Source organism: Dendrobates tinctorius, unplaced genomic scaffold (genome assembly GCF_039654945.1).
Source record: "Dendrobates tinctorius isolate UK_male_01 unplaced genomic scaffold, ASM3965494v1 ptg000250l, whole genome shotgun sequence".
Taxonomy (NCBI): Eukaryota; Metazoa; Chordata; class Amphibia; order Anura; family Dendrobatidae; genus Dendrobates; species Dendrobates tinctorius.
In genome coordinates this window covers 4,194,700-4,218,507 of record NW_027361917.1, presented here as the reverse complement: position 1 = coordinate 4,218,507, position 23,808 = coordinate 4,194,700, and the positions used below count along the sequence as shown (strand labels likewise).

At 41.5% G+C, this 23,808-nt stretch overlaps 1 protein-coding gene across 3 annotated transcripts in view; it reads left to right on the top strand.

The window, feature by feature from the left end:
- Nucleotides 1–23,808, top strand: part of CFAP61 (cilia and flagella associated protein 61) — a 439,348-nt gene that overhangs the window by 307,528 nt on the left and 108,012 nt on the right. For all 3 annotated transcript variants that reach the window (XM_073557422.1, XM_073557421.1, XM_073557423.1), the window contains exons 22-25: nucleotides 6,948–7,240; nucleotides 10,834–11,161; nucleotides 12,390–12,481; nucleotides 17,148–17,353. In XM_073557422.1, coding sequence (XP_073413523.1) covers nucleotides 6,948–7,240; nucleotides 10,834–11,161; nucleotides 12,390–12,481; nucleotides 17,148–17,353 — 919 coding nt within the window. The remainder of the gene's footprint in view (nucleotides 1–6,947; nucleotides 7,241–10,833; nucleotides 11,162–12,389; nucleotides 12,482–17,147; nucleotides 17,354–23,808) is intronic.

Below are 23,808 nucleotides of genomic sequence, written 5' to 3'. Positions count from 1 at the left end.
GCCCACTAATGTGGGACAGTCCCGCAGAGTCCGGGACCATATAACGCCACCATAGTAACACTGCATGTGGTGCCAAAATAATAGTGTTCCGAGACGTATATATTATAGGGGCAAAGATAGTGCCAGTACCGGCATCTAATATTTCAGTTATTACTGTGTCATACAACCCAAGTCATGGTGCCACCAAATCTCCAATTATAACCATGCCAGACAGTGCTGAGTGATAAGTCAGAGAATGGGCAGCACAGTACTGGGGTCCCACCAAGGACTACATCTGCCCGGAGTTTTTGGGGGTTTCCTCTGGGTGCTTTGGTTTCCTTCCACATATGAGCAGGTTACTTGGATGTAACAGCGCAGACATTGAGGAGATGGTGGACGTTAGCCAGCACCATCTAACTAGCACAAAAAGGAAAATCTATGTGTAAGTGTATATAAGTAAGCACTATATGGTGGGTTACACTAACAGGGTCACTACAGTATATTATTGCACAGCACTATAACATTTATGACACGTTCTGTCAGGCTCGGACTGGCCCATAGGGTAACAGGGGCCCCTGTGCAAATCAGGGCCCCAACCTTACTGTATGGGCAGGACTTGTCATAATTCACTTTATTCACTCTGTTCAGAAAAAAGCAGCATCTCATCATTCATTAACCAAACTGCCCAATTTATTATTATTATATAGAGATATAGGGAAATTTGTTAACCAGGGTCATGTAATATTTGTATGCAGGTGATAAGTGGGCCTCCAAAGTCAGTGTTACTGGTGGGCCCTTGGCACCCCAGTCCGACACTGTGTTCTGTTATATACAGTGTTCTGAATAGTCTTATTTTCTAGCAGTTAAATGGCTGTTTATGCCTTTACGTGTTGACGGGTGTCACTCTCAGTACTAGGCCTGTCCCCATCAGTCTCCATAATCTTGTGTGATCGTTACACTGGCCGTAGTGGGGGTCACCGGTATTTCCCGCTAGGCCCACTAGTCCTAGATATGCGAGTCACAGGATATACGCTGGCCATCGCCGTACCATGAAGCACAGCCCCAGCCCATACTCTGTACCGTACGCCTGCAGTGGAAGTAATGGCCCACAGGAACGGTCCTCTGCTACAGCCGGACTGTCTACCAAGCCTGGAGCTGCTTACAGTCTTCTACTGGCACAGAGAGCAAATCCTCCTCACAGCCCAGGCCTTCTCCGGCATCTGACCGATATCTGAACCTTCCGTGGCAATGTGTGTGTGTGTGTGTGTGTATGTATATATATATATATATATATATATATACAGTATACAGTCATGGCCAAAAGTTTAGAGAATGACACAAATATTGATTTTTACAAAGTCTACTGCTTCATTTTTTCTAATGGCTATTTGCATATTCTCCAGAATGTTATAAAGAGTGATCAGCTTAACAGCAATTACTTGCAAAGTCAATATTTGCCTAGAAAATTACCTTAATCCCCCAAAACACATTTCAACATCTTTGCAGCCATGCCTTAAAAGGACCAGCTAACATCATTTCAGTGTTTGCTCCATTAACACAGGTGTGGGTGTTGATGAGGACAGGGCTGGAGATCAATCTGGCATGATTAAGTAAGAATGACACCACTGGACACTTTAAAAGGAGGCTGGTGCTTGGCATCATTGTTTCTCTTCTGTTAACCATGGTTATCTCTAAAGAAACACGTGCAGTCATCATTGCACTGCACAAAAATGGCCTAACAGGGAAGAGTATCGCAGCTAGAAAGATTGCACCTCAGTCAACAATCTATCGCATCATCAAGAACTTCAAGGAGAGAGGTTCCCTTGTTGCCAAAAAGGCTCCAGGGCGCCCAAGAAAGACCAGCAAGCGCTAGGACCGTCTCTGAAAAGTGTTTCAGCTGCGGGATCGGGCTACCAGCAGTGCAGAGCTCGCTCAGGAATGGCAGCAGGCAGGTGTGAGTGCATCTGCACGCACTGTGAGGCGGAGACTCTTGGAGCAAGGCCTGGTCTCAAGGAGGGCAGCAAAGAAGCCACTTCTCTCCAGAAAAAACATCATGGACAGACTGATATTCTGCAAGAGGTGCAGGGAGTGGACTGCTGAGGACTGGGGTAAAGTCATTTTCTCTGATGAATCCCCTTTTCGATTGTTTGGGACATCTGGAAAATGGCTTATTCGGAGAAGACCAGGTGAGCGCTACCACCAGTCTTGTCTCATGCCAACTGTCAAGCATCCTGAAACCATTCATGTGTGGGGTTGCTTCTCAGCCAAGGGAATGGTCTCTCTCTCAGTCTTGCCTAAAAACACAGCCATGAATAAAGAATGGTACCAGAATGTCTTCCAAGAGCAACTTCTCCCAACCGTCCAAGAGCAGTTTGGCGATCAACAATGCCTTTTTCAACATGATGAAGCACCTTGCCATAAAGCAAAGGTGATAACTAAATGGCTCAGGGAACAAAACATAGAGATTTTGGGACCATGGCCTGGAAACTCCCCAGATCTTAATCCCATTGAGAACTTGTGGTCAATCATCAAGAGACTGGTGGACAAACAAAAACCTTCAAATTCAGACAAAATAAAAGCATTGATTTTGCAAGAATGGACTGCTATCAGTCAGGATTTGATCCAGAAGTTGATTGAGAGCATGCCAGGGAGAATTGCTGAGGTCCTGAAGAAGAAGGGTCAACACTGCAAATATTGACTTGCTGCATTAACTCATTCTAACTGTCAATATAACTTTTTGTTACTCATAATATGATTGCAATTATATTTCTGTATGTGATAAAAACATCTGACAAACACACATAAAAACCAGAGGGCAGCAGATCATGTGAAAATAAAATATTTGTGTCATTCTCTAAACTTTTGGCCATGACTGTATATATATATATCTCTCTGACGCCATAAAAGGAAGGGGGCCCAGACACATTTCTTGCACAGGAGCCCCAAGCTGTCAGTGTCCGTCCCTGGCAGAAACTTTTCAAATCCTTCTCAAAAACATGGAGGTTCTTCTCAGTTTCTGCCCCTTAAACTGTGCAAAAAGACTCCTTGTGCACACAGCCTCAGGCCTCATTCATACATCAGTATTTTTGATCAGTATTTCATCAGTATTTGTATGCCAAAACCAGGAGTGTCGCCAAAGCAAAGAACAGGAGTCAGTCTTTCAATGATATTTTTTCTCGGTAAGTTCCATTCCTGGCTTTGGCATACAAACACTGATGCAAATTACTTACCAAATACTGATGTGTGAATGAGCCTTGAAGGAGGATTTCTCAAGGAATCTGCTCCGAACAAGACACTTTGGCAAGTCAAAAGGCTGCAAAACATAGTTGGGATGAAAAAAACCACTTAAAAAGCCCCCTCAAAACCTGTTTAAAACGCTTCAAACAAAAAAATGTAAAAAAAAAAAGAGGATACTTTTTTAAAAAACTCATTAGATTTTTCCACCTCCACAAAACTTTCTGTGAACCTAGCATTAGGGTATGTGAACGTAATGTCTTTTTTAGATGTAAACTTGTATGGTTTTTAAAGAAGAAAACGCTGCCAAAAATGGCGGCGGTTTTTCTTTCTGAAGCATCATTTGTATCAGTTTGATTCCTGAAAGCTTTTGGATGTTTTTTGGTTACAGACAGTTTGGTTTTTTTTTAGCTTTTCTCTCATGGTTTTCGGGGCACCTTTTTACTGACATTTTCCAGTCTTTTTTCTTTACTACAGTGAATAATGAAGAAACTATTAGCATTTTTTTGAAGCAAAGACGCTGGGTGTTTTCCGGGCATCCTTCGAGCTTTCCCATTGATGTTTATTGTACAGTATATAACATCTTTCGAGTGGAGGATGCCTGATGAATGGCCAGCTTATTTCTTTAAGTCATTTGGTGTCTTTGAAAACCTGAAATGTATAAAATATGCTCAAAAGCCTGAACATAGGCACAGCAAGTCATTTTTATATAGCAATATATATGCATATTCCTTTGATCGTTTTTATTAAAGCTTTTTTTTTGTCAGTTTTTGGCTTAAAATCCATCTGAAATAGACTTTGGCCCCAATTCATCAAAACAATTTTTGGCAGAAAACAGATGGGTGTAAATTGCTTTCAAAAGTCACAAAATTTTTGTGAAAAAGTTTTGACATTTTCACAAGTTTCTCTCAACTCCACCAAAATGTCCCACAACTTGGGCCGGAAGGGGGTGCGACGGGGACGTGATGCGTGATGAACTGTGCTGTTCCTTATCCCAGAAATCTTACTCCCGTAAAGGACTGGAGTTAGATTTCTGGCATGGCGCATGCCACTGGTTAGACACTCCTGATTCTTTAAGAGACATGTGCCTCTTAATGAATCAGGAGTCTCCAACTCCAACATGCCTCCTCGGGGCCTTCGCATTCACATAGCCTTAGGGTCTACTAAATGCAGCAGTTTTTTTTTTTTGTTCAGTTTAAGTGTGATTGTCCATTTTCATGTCAATTTTATTTTGCATAAATCCTGGCTCATGCAGAAGAAACAACCCTGCTTATATGTATGTGACTATCATTCAGTTGCTAAAACATGTGCAATGAATTCTCTCCGTGTGAATATTTGCTTTTTTTTTTTTTTGACGTTTCAGTTCATCGTGTTTCCACAACAGGTTGTAGAACATTTCGGTAAACTAGTACAGAATCTAGCTTCACTCCTGTCTTTTACAATTTCGAATGTTAGTAAATAATCTCATCTGTAATCTGAAATAATCTTCAAAGTTTCACTTTACATTAGTTATACAAATGATGGAATAATAAGGTCGTTTTATTTATTTACATAATTAATGTTCCTAGTAAATACTGAATATTTATTAGCGTTAAATTGCAATAATCCCGATTTAATTTACTTAAAAAGAGAAAGTTTTAGTTTATTGCATTAAATCAAGGCAATTTTTCTAATTAGGCGCTTTCACGATTCTACATTGCTTAACTGTTTAGGAAGTAGATTGCTGGCTGTAATAAAAAGTCTTTTTATTAATCCATTCTCTAGCATGCTTTGTGACACCTGTAATTTTTATCTAGACGTTGAGATTAAAAATGTTAATAATCTTTTTGTCTTCAGCTGTCAGGAAGGCTGCCAATATTAGAAGGAAAGCGCTCTCCTAAATATGTACCACTTATTATAATATTAGCTCGCGTTTAGCACTCATTTCACAGCTGCTTAATTATACTGTGTATGTAGCATTAATTATAGTATTTATTCATCTGTGTGGTCTCTAATTTGTAATTTCTCCCTAAGCAGAGAGTATCCTACAGAATCCTGTTCTCTGTAAAAAAAAAAAAAAAGAGAAAATGAGATATGAAGTATCATATAACAAAAATATTCTCACTTGGCATAATTAGAGTAGAGCAAAAAAAAATTCATAGGACCTGTTCTGGCATCCTTGGCGGTACTCATTGACAGTCCTACGCCCTTGGGCCTGCAAACTTTATTTGCTGGCACTTGAGCCGTCGCAAAAGCCTTGTAAACGCCAGTCTCCCCGGATGCGGATATTCAAGTGCTGGCCAAGAAGATTCATAGGACTGGTATGGCCGCACGGACTACTGATGTGGATGCCGAATTCGAGCCCTCTAAATATTTTTGGCCTTCTCTGGTTATAATGTTCATCTCTATAAGCCACAGCTATGCCTGGGACATCAGACGCCGGTGTATGTGTGAGAAAAGTGATAAATTACTCATATAATGTAATGCTACATTTCTTGGCACTGGTACAACATCTAGCATAAGGCCATACTGGACAGTTATGATGCGGTTATGTAGTAACATGAAGTCTCTTTTCCCTGCCTGAGTCATCATTAGATTTATGACCCTACATCACTGAAATGTCCCTAGCAGCCCGGCTCCACCTCCCCCATGTCCTGTCCCAGCTGCTCTAGCCCTCCTTGCTTTTATCCCTCTTTCCTTTTGTCAGTGAAGTAGGATTGTAGTTCTAATGCTGATTCATGCACAGTTTAGATTAGAAAAAGAACATAACTATGTTTAAAGATATACATTCTGTATCAGAGCTGTAGTACATTTTTAAAACTACTGCATATGAATTCTTTGCGTTTTTCACCCTTTCAATTGATTGCATAAAGAATGGATAAAAAATGCCTCTAAATAACCGCTTGAGAAACGCACGTCATGTACACTGCATTTTTCATGCCAATACTTTGAGTTTTTCATGTGGGAAAAAAAAAAAAAAAAAAAAGCTGCAAAAAAGAACTTATGCTAAGAGTAGGCAGATATCTATGTGCAGTCCTGTAACACTCCTGACATTCATAAAATAAAAGGGGAGGCTTTGACAGAAATCTAATGGGACATTTTGGACTTATTTAGATTTTTTAGGTATACATCATTTTGATCCAGCGCCATTTTGTACATTTTAGGTAATCCTAGATGAATGTCGACATCGTACAGTCAATAGCCATTTATGCAGTCTTCAGAATAAGATGACAACTCATTTCATGTCCTTTATTTCTTTTGGTATTTGCCAACTATATATTTGTTTACCAGATGAAAATAATGGAAGCAGAAGATCTGAACTAAGTGACATAATTATGCAGGGCACATAAGCAATAATTTAAGGTGCATTTTCCGCTCCCCTTTATAATCACTATACACTTGTATTGTCCTCATAAAGAGATGCAAGCAAATCTATTAAAATGTTCTTTTCTTCTGCACAATCCATGGAAATCTATGTTCTTTTTAAGCAGGATAGTTCTTATTAGTTTTGAAATTGCCAAATGCTATTCATCTGAGCTAAGCACACTCTACTTTTGCGGGATGTTTTGTTCGGATTCCTCTGTAAATTTTCGAGTTTAGAGTTGCTAGGCAACGCTCTTCTCCTCTAGCATCACTTAAATAATCGGGTCAGAGGGAGCAAATCTGTATCATCTAAAATCTCTTACACCAAAAAGCTCTTATTTTTCTATGTAATATATTTCTTTTTGTTTTTTCCTTATTTCTTTCTATTATAGGAAATGTGATTGTGTACGGGAACACACTTGATAGTTACACCACAGTTGCTACTCTCATGTCATTGGGAGTGTGTGGCTCTCGAATTCATTTTGTACAGCCTCCACTTACATCAAATGTCACTTGCTTTAACAATAACGCCATAGAGGAAGCTGTGCATAAAGGCTTATCGGCAGCCGGCGTGACAACCTACTACAACAGTAAACTGGCGCAGTGGAATGATGGTGCAGATCCAGATCCTATATGTTGTGCGTCGTTTACCACCGATTCAAAACCACTGAAACTATCCTGCATTGTGAGTACAAAGAGCATGTCCTGTTATGTAATTAGAAATGTAGGGAAATGTGTTTATATATGTGTCGTGTATATATATATATATATATATATATATTATATAGTCTTACAAAAGTGAGTACACCCCTAAGTAAAAATGGTAAAATTGTGCGCAGTTAGCCATTTTCCCTCCCCGGTGTCACGTGACGCATTAGTCTTACAAGGTCTTAGGTGTGAATGAGGAGCAGGTGTGTTAAATTTGGTGTTATCACTCTCACACTCTGCCATACTGGTCACGGGAAGTTCAACATGGCGCCTAATGGCTAAGAACTCTGAGGATCTGGAAAAAAAGAATTGTTGCCATGAACATGGACTGAGCTATAAGAAGATTGCCAACACCTGACACTGAGCTGCAGCATGGTGGTCAAGACCATACAGCGGTTTAACACAACAAGTTCAACTCAGAACTGGCCCCGCCATGGTCAACCAAACAAGTTGAGTGCACATGCTCAGCGTCATATCCAGACGTGTGAGTGCTGCCAGCATTGCTGCAGAGGTTAAAGGGGTAAGGATCAGCCTGTGCTTAGACCATACGCTAGTGCACACTACATCACATTGGCAATTAGAATAAATTCAGAGATTTCATTCATGCCTCGTGGTTGGGAGCATATTTTACACAATGAGTATTTATGATCTCCTATGTAGTTTCAATGGATGATAATTGTGAACTCCTGTACTATATTGAAAACCAAAAGAATGGAGTACTATACAGTATATACAATGTATCATAAACTTTATTAAATGTTTTAAGTACAAATAGTAAAAGCACCATTAGAACAATAAGAACAACAACAATAATAATAATAAGGACAAAACCCTAGTAAGAAGCATAGGCGCTGGGTATATATAGTGATCTGTATATAGTCACAGTGAACATCACACATGAGGTAGTGAGAATTAATCCTGATCAAAGATGATCATGTGTACCATTGGCAGCACACTATGCGAGGGATAATAGTGCAAAGAACTATAAATGTGCTGCCATGGAAGAGGATTCACGTGGCAACCTGTGAAGCTCTAGTGACAGCCATGCCCAAGAATTAAGACACTGACTACTTTACATTGTTTCAAAGTGTCATATCTTTAGTGTTGTCCCATGAAAATATGCAATAAAATATCTACAAAAACGTAAGGTGTGTACTTACTTTTTGTGAGATACTGTATATATTGCGTGTGTATGTGTATATACACTGCTCAAAAAATAAAGGGAACACTTAAACAACAAAATATAACTCCAAGTAAATCAAACTTCTGTGAAATCAAACTGTCCACTTAGGAAGCAACACTGATTGACAATCAATATCACATGCTGTTGTGCAAATGGAATAGACAACAGATGGAAATTATTGGCAGTTATCAAGACACCCTCAATAAAGGAGCGGTTCTGCAGGTGGGGACCACAGACCACAACTCGGTACCAATGCTTTCTGGCTGATGTTTTGGTCACTTTTTTATGTTGGTTGTGCTTTCACACTCGTAGTAGCATGAGACGGACTCTACAACCCACACAAGTGGCTCAGGAACTGCAGTTCATCCAGGATGGCACATCAGTGAGAGCTGTGGCAAGGTTTGCTGTGTCTGTCAGCGTAGTGTCCAGAGGCTGGAGGCGCTACCAGGAGACGGCCAGTACACTAGGAGATGTGGAGGGGGCCGTAGGAGGGCAACGAGCCAGCAGCAGGACCGCTACTTCAGCCTTTGTGCAAGGAGGAACAGAAGGAGCACTACCAGAGCCCTGCAAAATGACCTCCAGCAGGCCACAAATGTGCATGTGTCTGCACAAACGGTTAGAAACCGACTCCATGAGGATGGTCTGAGTGCCTGACGTCCACAGATGGGGGTTGTGCTCACAGCCCAACACCGTGCAGGACGCTTGGCATTTGCCACAGAACACCAGGATTGGCAAATTCACCACTGGCGCCCTGTGCTCTTCACAGATGAAAGCAGGTTCACACTGAGCACATGTGTACAGTATATATACACAAAGTTTTTTTTCTTGATACATGTGGTATAAATTTTATGTCATTGTCATTCATTTTTTTTTTTTAAATTTTTGGTGGGAAAATTAAGGAAATAAGTGTTTGTTTTTTAAATTTTTTATGAACACAAAAGCCAATAAAATATATTTAAAAATTTGTTCCCCTTTTCATAACAAATATTTTTATATATCAGATATGTTTTTTTTTCTATGTGGTGTGGCTAGTAGCAGCAATTTGGTTTAGCAGTGTTTTTTTATTAATTTATTTTTACTTATTTGTTTTTTTTCTTTTTCATTTAATTCACATATTGCCCCCCCCATAAGGTCATAAAAGATCTTTTAGAGTTCAAATATTTAAATCCTCTTTTTTACCTTATTTTCCCCATAACTATTCCCAGTTACAGTGAAAATGCATTCTCCTCGGTGTATGGCAGACCTGACAGGGTCCCTAGGACCCAGCAGCTCCTGTTCTTTCAATACAACCAAAGGAGAAAGCGCCTTAAGTGCTTCCTACATAATGTGTACACAGGTCTTGTCTTGTTCAATTCTTTGTATGCAGTGATTGAGAAGGCATGGATGGTAATAAACCATTCCTGCCTTCTTTATAGGAAATACGGCTGTGACTGACAGCCGGATATAGAACGTGAGCATTTATCATATATTTATGGTCCGCTAGCATTTTAAGAGTGCGTGTCTATTGCCTCAACTATTTATTGTTTGTTTTTTTTTAAACAGTTCTGAATTTGGGCTTTTTTTTTCCTGTGCCTCTCCATTACTGAGATATGGCTCTATTTTTCCTGTATGTAAATCAAGTTGTTTTTTTTTAGCTAAGTGGGTGTGGTCCTTAAATCCTCTCTATCGGCGTTGTCATAAGGACCATGCCCAGTTGTCTCCAAGGGTTTTAAAGATTTACACAAAAAGGGGTCATATCTCAGGAACAGAGAGGGGCAGGACGTAAAAATAAACAACACCAGATTCAGGAGAACAGCAGTATTTAGACCAGTAAAAAATAATTTACATATTTATAGCACGTAACCAGTCCTCTTTAAGGGACTATAGGCCAATGTGGTTAAAGGGAAAAATTACATGGGAGGCCAAACACAAAATGGGAATATTAATGGTTTGCATTACATAGTTACACCAATATACTTAAAGGGAAACTGTCATCAGTAAAAGTGTTATTAACCTGCAGATATGGGTTTAGTCTGCAGGTTAATAGCATTACTAACATGCCCGGCACCCGCACTTAGCCAAACACTTGTGAGAAAATGAACTTTATTCCCCTCCCAGCCTTACGGTTTCAGTCACAGGGGCGGCTCCGGTGCTGGTTCAGTCACTGCTTTGAGTATACAAAGCAACGGCACTAACCGCACCCCCGGCCCTGACTGACAGCCGGTCCCAATGCAGAGAGCGCCTCAGTCAGGTCTGGGGTCGTGGTTACAGCTGACGCTCTCTATACTTAGTAATAAAATTCATTTTCTCCCCGCAGCATTCAGCTAAGTGCGGACGCCGGGCAGGTTAATAATGCTAATGATGTGCTGTATATATCCGTTTTGCTTACATCACATTTTGTCTTTTAGGTATTTTTCAATTTTTGGAAGAAGAAAGTAGATTATGATGCCTTTAAGGCGATTAACAGTGCCTGCCTGGTATATGATGGAAAGCTGGTGATTGATACTACATTTCACACAAATGATTCTTCTATAAGAGCAGCAGGACCACTGACTAAGTACTCCAATAGATATTATGTTAATGAGTGGTCTCACAGCTATTTCAGTGCCAAGGAGATAGGCGTTCAGCTGGCTGCTACCATGCTTCCTCTTTTTGATCCGACACTCGAACCTATCAGTGAACCATCACCGGAATGTGACAGACTCATCCCGATCTATAAAGGACCAAAAATGCAAGGTTAGTTTCTAGATATCTCATTGAGCCTTATTGCAATGACCTTCTGAATTATCTCGAAGAGAACTATGTAAATGGTCAATAGAATATGGACTATACATGGGCAAACCCGAGCAGTAAAGTTCGGCGTCCGTACTGAACACCTACTGTTCTGGCAAGGACACCGAACATCGACTTCACCAGGAAGTCCATGTTACTATTCAGGTTCAGGCTGCAACCATCAGCTGACAGTTTCAACAAGGCTGGTTATCAAAAATAGACGGGTCCCCACGCTGTTTTTTTTAATTATTTAAAAACTTTTTACCTCCGGTCACAGCTGAGTGCTCACACTGTCTTCTGACAGCATGGGAACCGCGGCTCTATGACCGGTGGGGATGATTTCACCGCCGATCTGAAGCGGTGTTTGCCACGCTGTCATGCACATGACAGCGTGGCAAACACTGGATATTCGGGCCCGCATTCAAGTGAATGGGGTTTGGGTTTGGGTCCGGGTACTGTTCTGGTACCCGAACCCAAAATTTTTGTAACTCAAAAACCCCATGCGCTATCTTGAATAAAAATGTCAATGCATTCAAGAAAGTGCAAAAAGAAAAGAGTCCATTTCTCCATTGCTGAAAAATGTAAAAATGAAGCTAAAAATCTGAAGCCTCTGTCAATCCAGCTCTATTCCCTGCTCAGCGTTATCTTCTCCTGGTTGGCTGACTGCTGTGTGACTTTAGGAATAGGAGCCGTCAGTCAAGCAGGAGGAGGTGGCGCTGGGCAGTAAGTTTAAGTCCCGTATCAAACTGTATTTTACAGTGACCTCTGTAGGACAATGATCTAAATGTAAATTCATAGACAGTGATGGAAACACTGAGGTTGAAATGTGGCGTAATTTGTCCCAATTTATACTGTGCATTGTTGACATGTTAGGCATGGTTTTTCGACATGTGCGTCAAGGGGCATGGCCTACCAGGGAAGAGCTCAGAGAGAGGTGTGTCCTAAATCATTATTTTGTGCACCAGAATTGAATGGCGTTTGTGGACCAAAATAAGACAGGTACCAAATGATCAAAAGATACTCTCTTATTTCTGAACCAGCATTAGAAGAATTTGAAAAACTTTCTAGCCTAAGTTTGCACTTTCTAAAATATAGCTTTAGTAAATCATGCCCAGTATATGTAAGGTAAGATAAAAAAAATAATTGACCTATAATTCTATAATAATAGACTGATGCTTTTCTGTGTTATCAGGTGGTCTTGTTCCTGGCGGCTATTACTATTTACATGTCACAAAACCTGCAATTCCATCTCCTCTAGAAGCTCAGATGGCACTGCCAAGCTATGTAAGTGAAGTAGCGTGATATACAGTGTGCATAGTTTATGTGTGTATGTGTGTATATATATATACATACAATACATACAGGGTGATTATAGAAGATTCGTTGGGCTTTGCATTCATATTACTGCAAACATAAATTTCACCCGTTTGTACTAATAACGTATCGAAAGGTCACATCTCAAAGTTTGTACTTAGCGCGTGCAGGGTCGCTTGTGACTCAACAGGTAGCAAGGTGGCATCAGATCCCAAACTGATGACTATGCAAGGGATTTGCCCCCCATGTCTCCCAGTCTGACAGTGTGTGGCTTCTTCTTTTGAGGGTACGTCAAAGACGTTGTTTAAGTGCCACCTTCAACAGCAACACTGGATGTGGTCCGGGACTGGATGCCCGCTTCTATAATGACCATCGACAGAGACATGCTCCAGCGTGTTTGAGTCAACGCATTGATGTGTGTTGTGTGACAAAAGGAGGACACGTAGAACATTTGTTAACATTATCTGCTAACCTTGGAGAGTTTATGTTCATTATCATTCACTATTCTGCATGTAATACATTTTGAAATATACCTCTTTGAAACCCGATGAATTTTTTCTAATCACCCTGTATATATGTATGTAATCAAATATTGGGATAGATTCTGAGTAATTATAATTTTTTTTGAATATGAAAAAGTGATGAGCGAATGTGCTGGGATAAGGTGTTACACGAGCATACTCGGGTGCTAACCGAGTGTCTTCGGCGTGCTCAAATAATATGTTCGAGTCCCCGCGCCGGCATGTCTCTTGGCTGTTCAAGAGCCACAACACATGCAAGGATTGCCTAACAGCCGCAACACATGTAGGCGTGGGGACTCGAACATATATTCTAGCACACCGAAGTCACTCGGTTAGCACCTGAGCATGCTCGTGTAACACCTTATCTGAGCACGTTCGCTCATCACTAATACGAAACCTAAAAATGAAGCATAAAAGTACACAATAGGTTGCCTACAGTTTAGTCAAGACTGGTTTTAGGCATTTTGATGTAACAAACATTCTTGCTGAGATTACTTGAGAGAATTTCTTCCTGGTTTCTTTAACTTTCTGTAGGCAACTGGTAGATAAGGTGGGACTGGCAGAGCAGGGATGTAGAGTCCTGCAGTCACTTGATTTATTGCCAGACTGGGAAGAAATGGCGGAAAACAAGTAGACAATTTATTAATCTCCTGGGACAGAAATAGTCAAATTTTTTTTCAATCAGTTTTGATTGCAATATGATCAATCTGATAGGACCAAATGAGAAGCAAATATAGGGGATGAATTGCCGGGATATCTTGTGTGTTCTTTGTGCATTGTTTTTGCATATTTTCTATTTTACAGTGAATCTGTCCACGTCATCACCTTGATTAATAATATGTCTTGGTGCCTGAAATACATGAGGGTCTTGACTTACTATTACACTAAGGTGCCACATTTTTAGCATACAGTGTCACAAACCCTACTCTACTACAAAGGCTTCATCCATCTTTGGATCCTCTGTTTCTATTCAGACTTTTATTCTGTTCTTAAAGGGACTCTTGTCAGCACAGAATGACTGTTCAAACTAAGTCCCACCGCTCGGTGCTCCATGGTGGGGTCAATCATTAATATACACCTTCCCCCCTGCTTGTTTTCCTTCTATCTCCCCCCTCCCCTTATTTTTTTGATAGATCTGGCTTCATAGAGCCAGTGAAGGGTCAACATAAATGGAAACCAAGCAGGTGGGAAGGTGTAGTTATATGATTGGTCTCACCATGAAGCTCCAATTGCTTGTACTTGGTTTAAACAGTCATTCTGTGCTGACAGAGTCCCTTTAAAGCTGCTCTGTCATAAGATTTCACAATACAAACAGTATATACTATTAACTATGTCTTTTAGACTTAATAAAACTGATGTACTTACTGTGTATACTCGAGTATTAGCCGTGTTTTTCAGCACTTTTTTTGTGCTGAAAACACCCCCTCGACTTATGCTCGAGTGAGGGTCCAGAACATGGAGAGGGAGAGGCAGCGGGTCACAGGAGGCAGGAGCCAGCTGCTGCGGCTAACTCCTGTGCCTGCTGCTAAAGAGAAATTAATATGCAGTGCGCTGGCAGTGAATATTCATTTCTCTGTAGTAGCGCGCACAGTGTCAGCCGCAGCAGCTGGTTTCCAGCAGCACTTGCTCCCGCTACTTAAGAGAAATAAATATTCATCTCGCTCCACACTAGGAGTGGAGAGAAGTGAATATTCTTTTCTCTTAAGTAGCGGGCACATGTGACCGCCTGGCGGCTGCGGCTGACACTGTGCACACTACTTAATAATAATGAAAACTCAATGCCATCCACGCACATAGTTCTGTCAAGGAGAGCAGTGAGTATTCCGGCAGCTGTGCTCTACTTGTAAGCAGCACATGACGTCCCTGCCTGGCGCTGCTTACAAGCATAAAACTGCTGCTGGCACCTGAACAAGACGCTGTGAGGGAGCACAGGAAGGTAAATGTAATGTTCTTTTTTAATGTTTTTTGATGGGGACCCTGCAGACTAGGATGAGGATGGGGGCCAATCATACAAGGATAGGGAAGAGGAGCCATGCAGACTAGGATAGGGATGAGGAGCCATGCATACAAGGACAGGGATGAGAAGCCATGCATACAAGGACAGGGATGAGAAGCCATGCATACAAGGCTAGGGATGAAAAGCCATGCAGACCAAGATAGGGATGAGGAGCCATGCATAGAAGGATAGGGATGAGGGGGCCATGCAGACCAGGATAGGGATGAGGGTCAATCATACAAGGATAGGGAAGAGGAGCCATGCTGACCACAATAGGGATGAAGAGTCATGCATACAAAGACAGGGATAAGGAGCCATACATACAAGGATAGAGATGAGGAGCTATGCATATAAAGATAGGGATGAGAAACCATGCATACAAGGATAGGGATGAGGAGCCATGCATACAAGGATATGGATGGAAAGCCTTTTATACAAGACTAGGAATGGGGAGCTATACAGACCAGGATAGGGATGAGGGGACAATGCTTATACTCGTCAATAAGTTTTCCTAAGTTTTTGTGGTAAAATTAGATGCTTCAGCTTATACTCGGGTCGTCTTTAGAGCCGGCATTAGAGGCAAGCAAACCAGGCAGCTGCTTAGAGCCCCTGCTCCTCCAGGAGCTCCCAGCCAGTGGCCGCTATGGGGCCCGTAAGACGGCCCCCCATTGCTCATTCAACTTTTCGGCATCATAGACGCTGATAGAGTTGAAAGCAGTGATGGAGGAGAGAGCCTCAGATGACACTCCCTCTCCCATAACTCCCCTCTGCTTGTGATTCAGCATAGGAACCGATTAGACCAGAGCAGAGCCTGGAGCAGCGTGGGGAACAAGAAGGAGAGGAGAGAGGTGTATGTGTTGCACTGTACTGTGTGTTGGGGGGAAGCTGCACTATACTGTGCATGTGGTTATGCACTTTACTGTGTGTTGGGGGAAGCTACACTATAATGTGTGTGGGGAGCTGCACTGTACTGTGTGTTGGGGGGCTGCAATGTACTGTGTGTGGGGGAGCTGCACTATACTGTGTGTGTGGGGAAGCTGCACTATACTGTGTGGGAGAGCTGCACTGTACTGTGTGTTGAGGGAGCTGCAGTATACTTTGTGTTGGGAGAGCTGCACTATACTGTGGGTTCGGGGAGCTGCACTATACTGTGTATTGGGGGGCAGCTGCACTATACTGTGTGTATGGGGAGCTGCACTATACTGTGTGTGTGGCTGCATTATACTGTGTGTGTGTGGGGCAGCAGTATGTTCTGAGGTAGGCTGTAGTATATATCTATAAGGGGGGTTGCATTATACTCTGAGGGGTGCTGCATTATAGTGTGTATGTGGGGCTGCAGTATACTCTGAGGGAAATACAGTATACTCTATGAGGGGGGCTGCAGTATACTTTGAGGGAGGCTGCATTATTCTCTGATGGGGGCTGCATTTTATTCTATAAAGGACCATGGGGAGTGCATTCTACTATATGTACTATATGGGACCTGCATTATACTGTATTGAGGACTATCTGTACCCATCATTCTTCCTCAGCCGGTGTAAAGAAACTCAGGAACAAGTGTCGAACGACTTCAATATTGTCGATCACGCTCGTTTAACGACCTGAACTCAGCGCGTGTAAACAGAACCAAAATGTTTCTGTGTGATGGTCAATATGTGAGCATTTGGGGCCCCATGTTACTCTTTTGCCCAGGGCCCCACTTTCTCTAAAACCGGCCCTGGTCGGCTTATACTCGAGTATATACAGTACTTTAAAATCCATATTGGAATGACTTTATGACCCTTTTTAAATTGTATTAAAATGATCATTTTATGAGTGCACATTTAGCTGGACTGAGATGACTTATCATAAGATCAGGATTATACAGTCATTCTGACATGAATTTTCAAAGTAAGTACACTAGCCTCATCAAATCTAAGATAACTACTTAATAATGTATGCAGTTTTACTGTGAAATCTAGTAACAGACCCAACAGACCCATAGTGTGAAATCTAGTAACAGACCCATCGTGTGAAACTAAATTTACAAGATGTGTATAGAATTGTTTGGTTTTATCTACTTTTATTGCTTAAGCCTTATTCATAATCTTATTAAATACTTTTTACAATGATATTTTAGGGACAAGAAATGATAACTGGCAAAGCTCTTAATGGAGATTACTTCCGGCTGCACATCAATCAGTACAGCATGGTGGAAGCTATATCCTGTTTATCTCTGAAGCCTTTTCCTGCATCAAATCTCATATGCCTATATGGGCAGCATGAGCGTCTTCTAAATAATCTGTGCTCTCGTTTTAAAGAAGGGCTCATTCTCGACCTCTACAGGTAAGATACTTAACTATGCTACATTATTGGTACCTTTGTACACAGATGCTTATAGTCTAGCCAAACACCATAGTCCGATATAGAGCTCTGACAAAAATTAAGAGGTCAATTTCAAACTTTCAGTTTGTCTGTTTTTGAGTAAAATGTAAATTGTTCTTTTAGTCTATAAACTTCTTACAACATGTCTCTGGATTTCCAAGCCATAAATTTTGTATTTTTTTTCTGACAAAGAAAAATGGTCAAAATAAAAAAACAAAACATGCTTTCAGACCTCAAATAATGCAAAGAAAACAAGTTCATAATCATTTAGAAACAACAATACTAATGTTTTAACTCAGGAAGAGTTCTGAAATCAATATTTTATGGAATAACCATGATTTTAAAAATCAGCTTTCATTGCGTCTTGGCATACTTGCCACCAGTCTTTCACATTGCTTCTGGTGCAAAAATTTAAGCAGTTCTTCTTTGTGTGATGGATTGTGACTATTGATCATCCTCATGATTACATTCCAGAGGTATGAGGTTCAGGTCTGGAGAATGGGCGGCCCATGACAGGGTTTTGATGTGGTGGTCTCTTAATTTTTGCCAGAGCTGTGTACATGACTTATAATATGAAAACAAACATGATCTTTATTCATATAATTAAAATGTACAGGATTGTATAAAAAGGAAAAACCGAAAAGACATACAACTCGTGAAATTCCAGAGAACAAGTGCACACGCAAGACCATGGAACCTTCATAGAATGCACTTTTTTTGCATGCTTACTTTGTCTGGGGATAAAAAGCTAGGTAACAAGTGGTGTGGCACAAAAGCAAATTTGAGAAAGTGTGGTATACAGGGTGGGCCATTTATAAAGTTGGATCCAAAATGGCTGACTTCAAAATGGCCACCATGGTCACCACCCATCTTGAAAAGTTTTCCCCTCCTATATACTAATGTGCCACAAACAGGAAGTTGACATCACCAACCATTCACATTTTATTTAGGTGTATCCTTATAAATGGCCCACCCTGTAGTACTCAGCATTATGTAGAAATTAGTGTGACATATTTCTGATTTCAAGATATTGGACCTGGGAAAGGATTAAAGGGGTTGTCCTATAGACATTTATCACCAATATAGACCTTTATAGACATTTATTGGAATACATGATAAATGTAGGTTCACTGTAGCTGCCAGCTACCATGTGCTGCAGGCATCTCATCTACTCCACACAACTCCCTGATTATTATCTGCCCTGACATTTTCCATTGGGGATGAATTAGGAGGCCATCATATACTTTAGGTGGTTAGTTGGACCCACTGAAAGAACTGTGTTTGACCAAGAATAGGAATGTTGTGTAAAATGTAAAGAAAATAGGAATGCAGTGATTTGGAAATCTCTTATTGCCATATTTTACTCACAGTAGAACTTAGAAAACTGATCAGAAGACATTTTTCCCTTTTGTTTGAAACAAATATCTAATTTAGAAACTGATGGCATAAACACATCTCAAAAAAGTTGGGACAGAGCTAATAAAAGGCTGGAAAAGTAAGTGGAACTAAAGAAACACATGTGGAGGGTCAATTTCGACTGTGTACAAAAAGAGCATGTTAGAGAGGCAGAGTCTCTCAGAAGCAAAGATAGTCAGAGGTTCACCAATTTGTATAGCTGTATCTAAAAATTGTGGAACAATTTCAGGAAAAAGTTCCTCAATGTAAAATTGCTAAGACTAAATATCCCACTATCTACTTTATATAATATCATCAAAAGATTAAGGGACAAAGCCGACATTGAAATTTAGATGCTCATGATCTACAGGTCCTCAGTTGGAACTGTATTAAAGACAGGCTTGATTCGTTTGTGCAAATCACTGAATACTTCAAGAAATCTATGGCTGTAAACACACTTTGCCATGCAATCCACAAATGCAAGTTAAAGATCTATCATGCAAAGAAGACTCCATATATCAACACAATCCATAAACGCTGCCATCTTCTGTGGACCAGAACTCAATATAAAAAGACTGAGGCAAATGGAAAACTATTCTATAGTCAGATAAATGAAAATTTGAAATTCTTTATGGAAACCACAAACTCTGTGTCCCGCAGAATCAAGCGGAGGGGGACAAGTCCGCTTGTTATCAGCACACTTTTCAAAATCCTGAATTTTTGGTGCTCTAAAAATAAATAATAATAATTATTATTATTAAGTTTCAATGGCATGGGCATCTTACACATCTTGAAAGGCACTATCAATGATGAACATTTTATAAAGATTTTAGAGCAAAATATGCTTCCATCTAGGCCAGTGATGGCGAACCTATGGCACGCGTGCCAGAGAGGGCACGCAGAGCCCTCTCATCTGGCACGCAGCCTCGCCTCACTGATCCAGAGCTGCAGCTTTCTGGCTGCCTCTCACACATTGAGCGGTGCGGCCGCGGAGCTGAGTGATTATGTCATCCAGCTGCAGCCACACCTCTCAATGTGTGAGAGGAAGTGATAGCCGAGGAAGCTGCCAGCGCGCGCAGAGAGGTGAGTGTGGCCGCTGTGGTGTGTGTGTGTGGTGGTGAGTGTGGCCGCTGGTGTGTGGTGGTGAGTGTGGCCGCTGGTGTGTGTGTGTGTTTGTCAATGATGTGGAGAGGGCCAATGATGGGAGTGATGGGGAGATGGCGAGGGATGGGGAGATGGCCAATGATGGGGAGAGGGCCAGTGATGGGGAGATGGCGAGTGATGGGGAGATGGCCATTGATGGGGAGATGGCCATTGATGGGGAGATGGCCATTGACGGGGAGATGGTGAGTGATGGGGAGAGGACCAGTGATGGGGTGAGGGCCAGTGATGGGGAGAGGGCCAGTGATGGGGAGATGGCCAGTGATGGGGAGAGAGGGCCAGTGTTGGGGACATGGCCAGTAATGAGGAGATGGCCAGTGATGGGGAGAGGGCCAGTGATGGGGGTGATGGGGAGAGGGCCAATGAAGGGGGTGATGAGGAGAGGGACAATGATGGGAGTGATGGGGAGAAGGCCATTGATGTGGAGAGGGCCAGTGATGGGGAGAGGGCCAGTGATGGGGAGAGGGCCAATGATGGGGGTGATGGGAAGAGAGCCAATGAAGGGAGTGATGGTGAGAGGAACTATGATGGGGTGATGGGGAGGAGGAAATGATGGAGGTGGTGGAATGGGCAATTTCTACATGAAGGGGATCATGATGGGGCATATTTCTACATGAAGGGGATCATTGATGGGGCATGCTACTACAAGAAGAGGATCATGATGGGGCATATTTCTACATGAAGGGGATCATGATGGGGCATTTGACACGTGTTGGCACTTCGTCATAAATAATTGGGTTTTAGGTTGCAGTTTGGGCGCTCGGTCTCAGAAAGGTTCGCCATCACTGATCTAGGCAATGTCTATTTCAGGGAAGACCTTACATATTTCAGCAAGACAATGCAAACACAGGAATGGGACAACAGTCCTCTGCCAAAACTCCAGCAATTTGTCTCCTCATTTCTTAGATGTTTACAGACTATTGTAACAAGAATCGGGAGGCTGCACAATAGTAGTCATGGCCCTGACCCAACTTTTTCAAGATATTGTTGCTGCTAGCAATTTCAGAATGAGTTGTTTTTTTTTTTTTCAAATAACATGGAAAAATGTCTAACATTCACCATCTGATCTATGTTCTATGCTCTGAATAAAATACGGCAAGAAGAGATTTCCAATTTTTGGGGGAACTTGAGGCTGTACATGCTGTATGTGAAAGGCTGTAAAGTCAATACTTTGCAGAGAAACAGCAAACAGCAAAAAATAGCATGATGTTTGGTGATATTCTTCGTCTTCATAACAAAAACTGGAATCCAGAATGAAACCTGAAAAGTCATTTTTTTTAGTCTGTGTTAGGCTTTGATGATAATTTAGGAATCTGTTCCTATGAAGCATCCAGTGGGTGGCCTTCATTCAGCTTTCTTGGTGAAGCAACCAGATAATATTTAACTATTTCCTTGAGTACATTGCATCGCTATCTACAGTATACTGTTAGTCGGATGTTTCAGAATAAAAGGCTAACACATTTTCTCTGCTACTTTGAGTACCCGTATTTTCTTCAGTGAAAACACACAATTCCTGCTTCTATGAAAAGTTTCTTTAGATGCATTGATTTGTTGTTGGAGCTAAACAAAAATGACTTTTCAAAATCACATTTTACTTTCCATTTGATCCTCAGTTCATCATGGATAAAAGCACCCAGTGCACTGTGGCGAAAAGCAATAGCATCTCTTCATTCAGGAACGTCTTCATTCCTGGACTCCTTCAAGTCTGGATAGAAAAATCCTTTTAAGGCCGGGGTCACACTAACGTATAGCATCCAATGCGAGCATCAGATGCGACATACTAATGACACTCGGCTCAAACTCTGCTGTGAGTGTGAGTCGAGTGTCAGTGCTCTGTGCTCCCATCCTCTCGCATGAGAGCATCGCAGGTACGGAGAAAGTAATTCCTCCATCTCCTCCTTTGAGTATATCGCACTGCATTGGGATGACATTCAAGTGCAGTCTGATATTTAACACTCACCCATAGACTTGTATCTGTGCGAGTGAGCAGAGTCTCGCTGCCAATCGCAGCATGGCGCGATTGTTCACGTATGCTAAAGCGGCTCAAGAAAATAATCGCTGATGTGCGCTGCACCATAGTGTAACACTGGGCCAAGAGGTATTCAATACAACATTCGAAGGCACTCGGCCGTATTATACCCTTGTGTGACTCCGGCCTTATTATGTGTTACTTGCCACTTTGTAGTATTAATGCATGGAGGCCGAATCCTTAACATGATATCTGTGGTAGCTGATATATTACACACTGGGGCATATATTCCAAGCTAAGGGCTCCCTCACACCTGCGTATACATCGAACGAGTGCTTTCTGATGTTTTATAGGATAGCAATCAGGCCAATGTTGTTCTATATTTTTTATGGGTTTTTTTACACTTTTTGTTAGCCCCTGTAAGTAATTGACCCTGCAACCACTTGATTGCTTGTACTATGCAGTAGAATACTGCAGAGTTGCACTCTGTATAATTATTTGTCCCCAAAAAAGTCCAAGTACAGGAAAGGTTTCATAGGAGTAACACAATAGACATAAAGGACTTTGGTATGTCTCTGACTGCCATGGAATTCCATCAGCTCCCAGCAATCACATTGCACGGGGGGGGCGTGAAGGGCTCTGGAGTGATGGCCGCCATGTTGGGGGCCTTTTATGTGGTGCTGTCTTGCTTAAAAATGGCATTTAGGAGGTCAAACTATTGCAGTTGGACATAGATTTCACAACATTGATTGCTCGTAGCTGCTGACTGTGTAATACAGGCATCACTCTCGCTATAAGTATATGGGTAAGCTCCTGAGCCTTCTCCATATAGTGACTTACACCATGTATATTCAGTGGCTATTGCCAAGGTGTTGTTGGACAGTGTAAGGCTTCATTTGCGTTATGGTATTGCTGCAGGGAAATTAAACACCTATAACCAGTGTTCCTCACAGATTAGTCCCACAAGTCCCCACAACTGACTGAGACATCTAGTAGTCCTCTGATTATATATTTGTATTATTTATTTTACTCACTTATATAGCACCATTAATTCCACACCGCTTTATAGAGATTATCATCATTGTCCCCAGTGGGGCTCGCAGTCTAATTATCATTATGTCTTTAGAATGTGGGTGGAGAAAGGTTGAACTTGATGGACCTAGGTCTTTATTCAACCTACGTAACTATGTAACTATGAAAACCGGAGAACCCAGAGGAAACCCACGCAAACATGGCGAGAACATATAAACTCCTTGCAGATGCTGTCCTTGATGATGAACCCAGGACCCCAGCGCTGCAAATCTACAGTGCTAACCACTGAGCCACTGTGGTCTCCTATTTGGAGAACCCGTCCAACTAAAAGATGAGACTATCCTGTAAGCAGGAAAAATCCCTTTTCACAGCTTTGTAACATTTATCAAATACTCCTGGGTATCACATTTTGCTGCTATCATTACACCTCAATATAGAAACCAAAGTAATAGGTCAAAAAGTGGCGCAAGAAAACACGTGTCGAGACCTTCTCTTTGGAGAACTGGCATTGCTCCATTTACATTTCGTAGACACAATGTCCATATGAAGGTGGTGAACTGAAAACGATGTATATCTAAACTATGAAGAAGTGAATGAAGCTTTGTAATGGTGCACATGAACGCTCTCTTTAAAGCTTCATAGATGCATAGAGAACCATGTTGGGCCAGGAAAGGCTTTATCAACTAAAATAGAGTCTGGAGCTAAGTGGCATAAGGCAGAAGAAAACACTTTGAAATCATTTCATGTTTCTAAGAAATCTTTAACAAAGAACTGAAAAAAGGAAAGGAGGTTTTTTGTCCATGACTCTCTTTTGTGGTCACCAGTGTCATCATCCCGAACCTCCCTAGGACAAGGATTG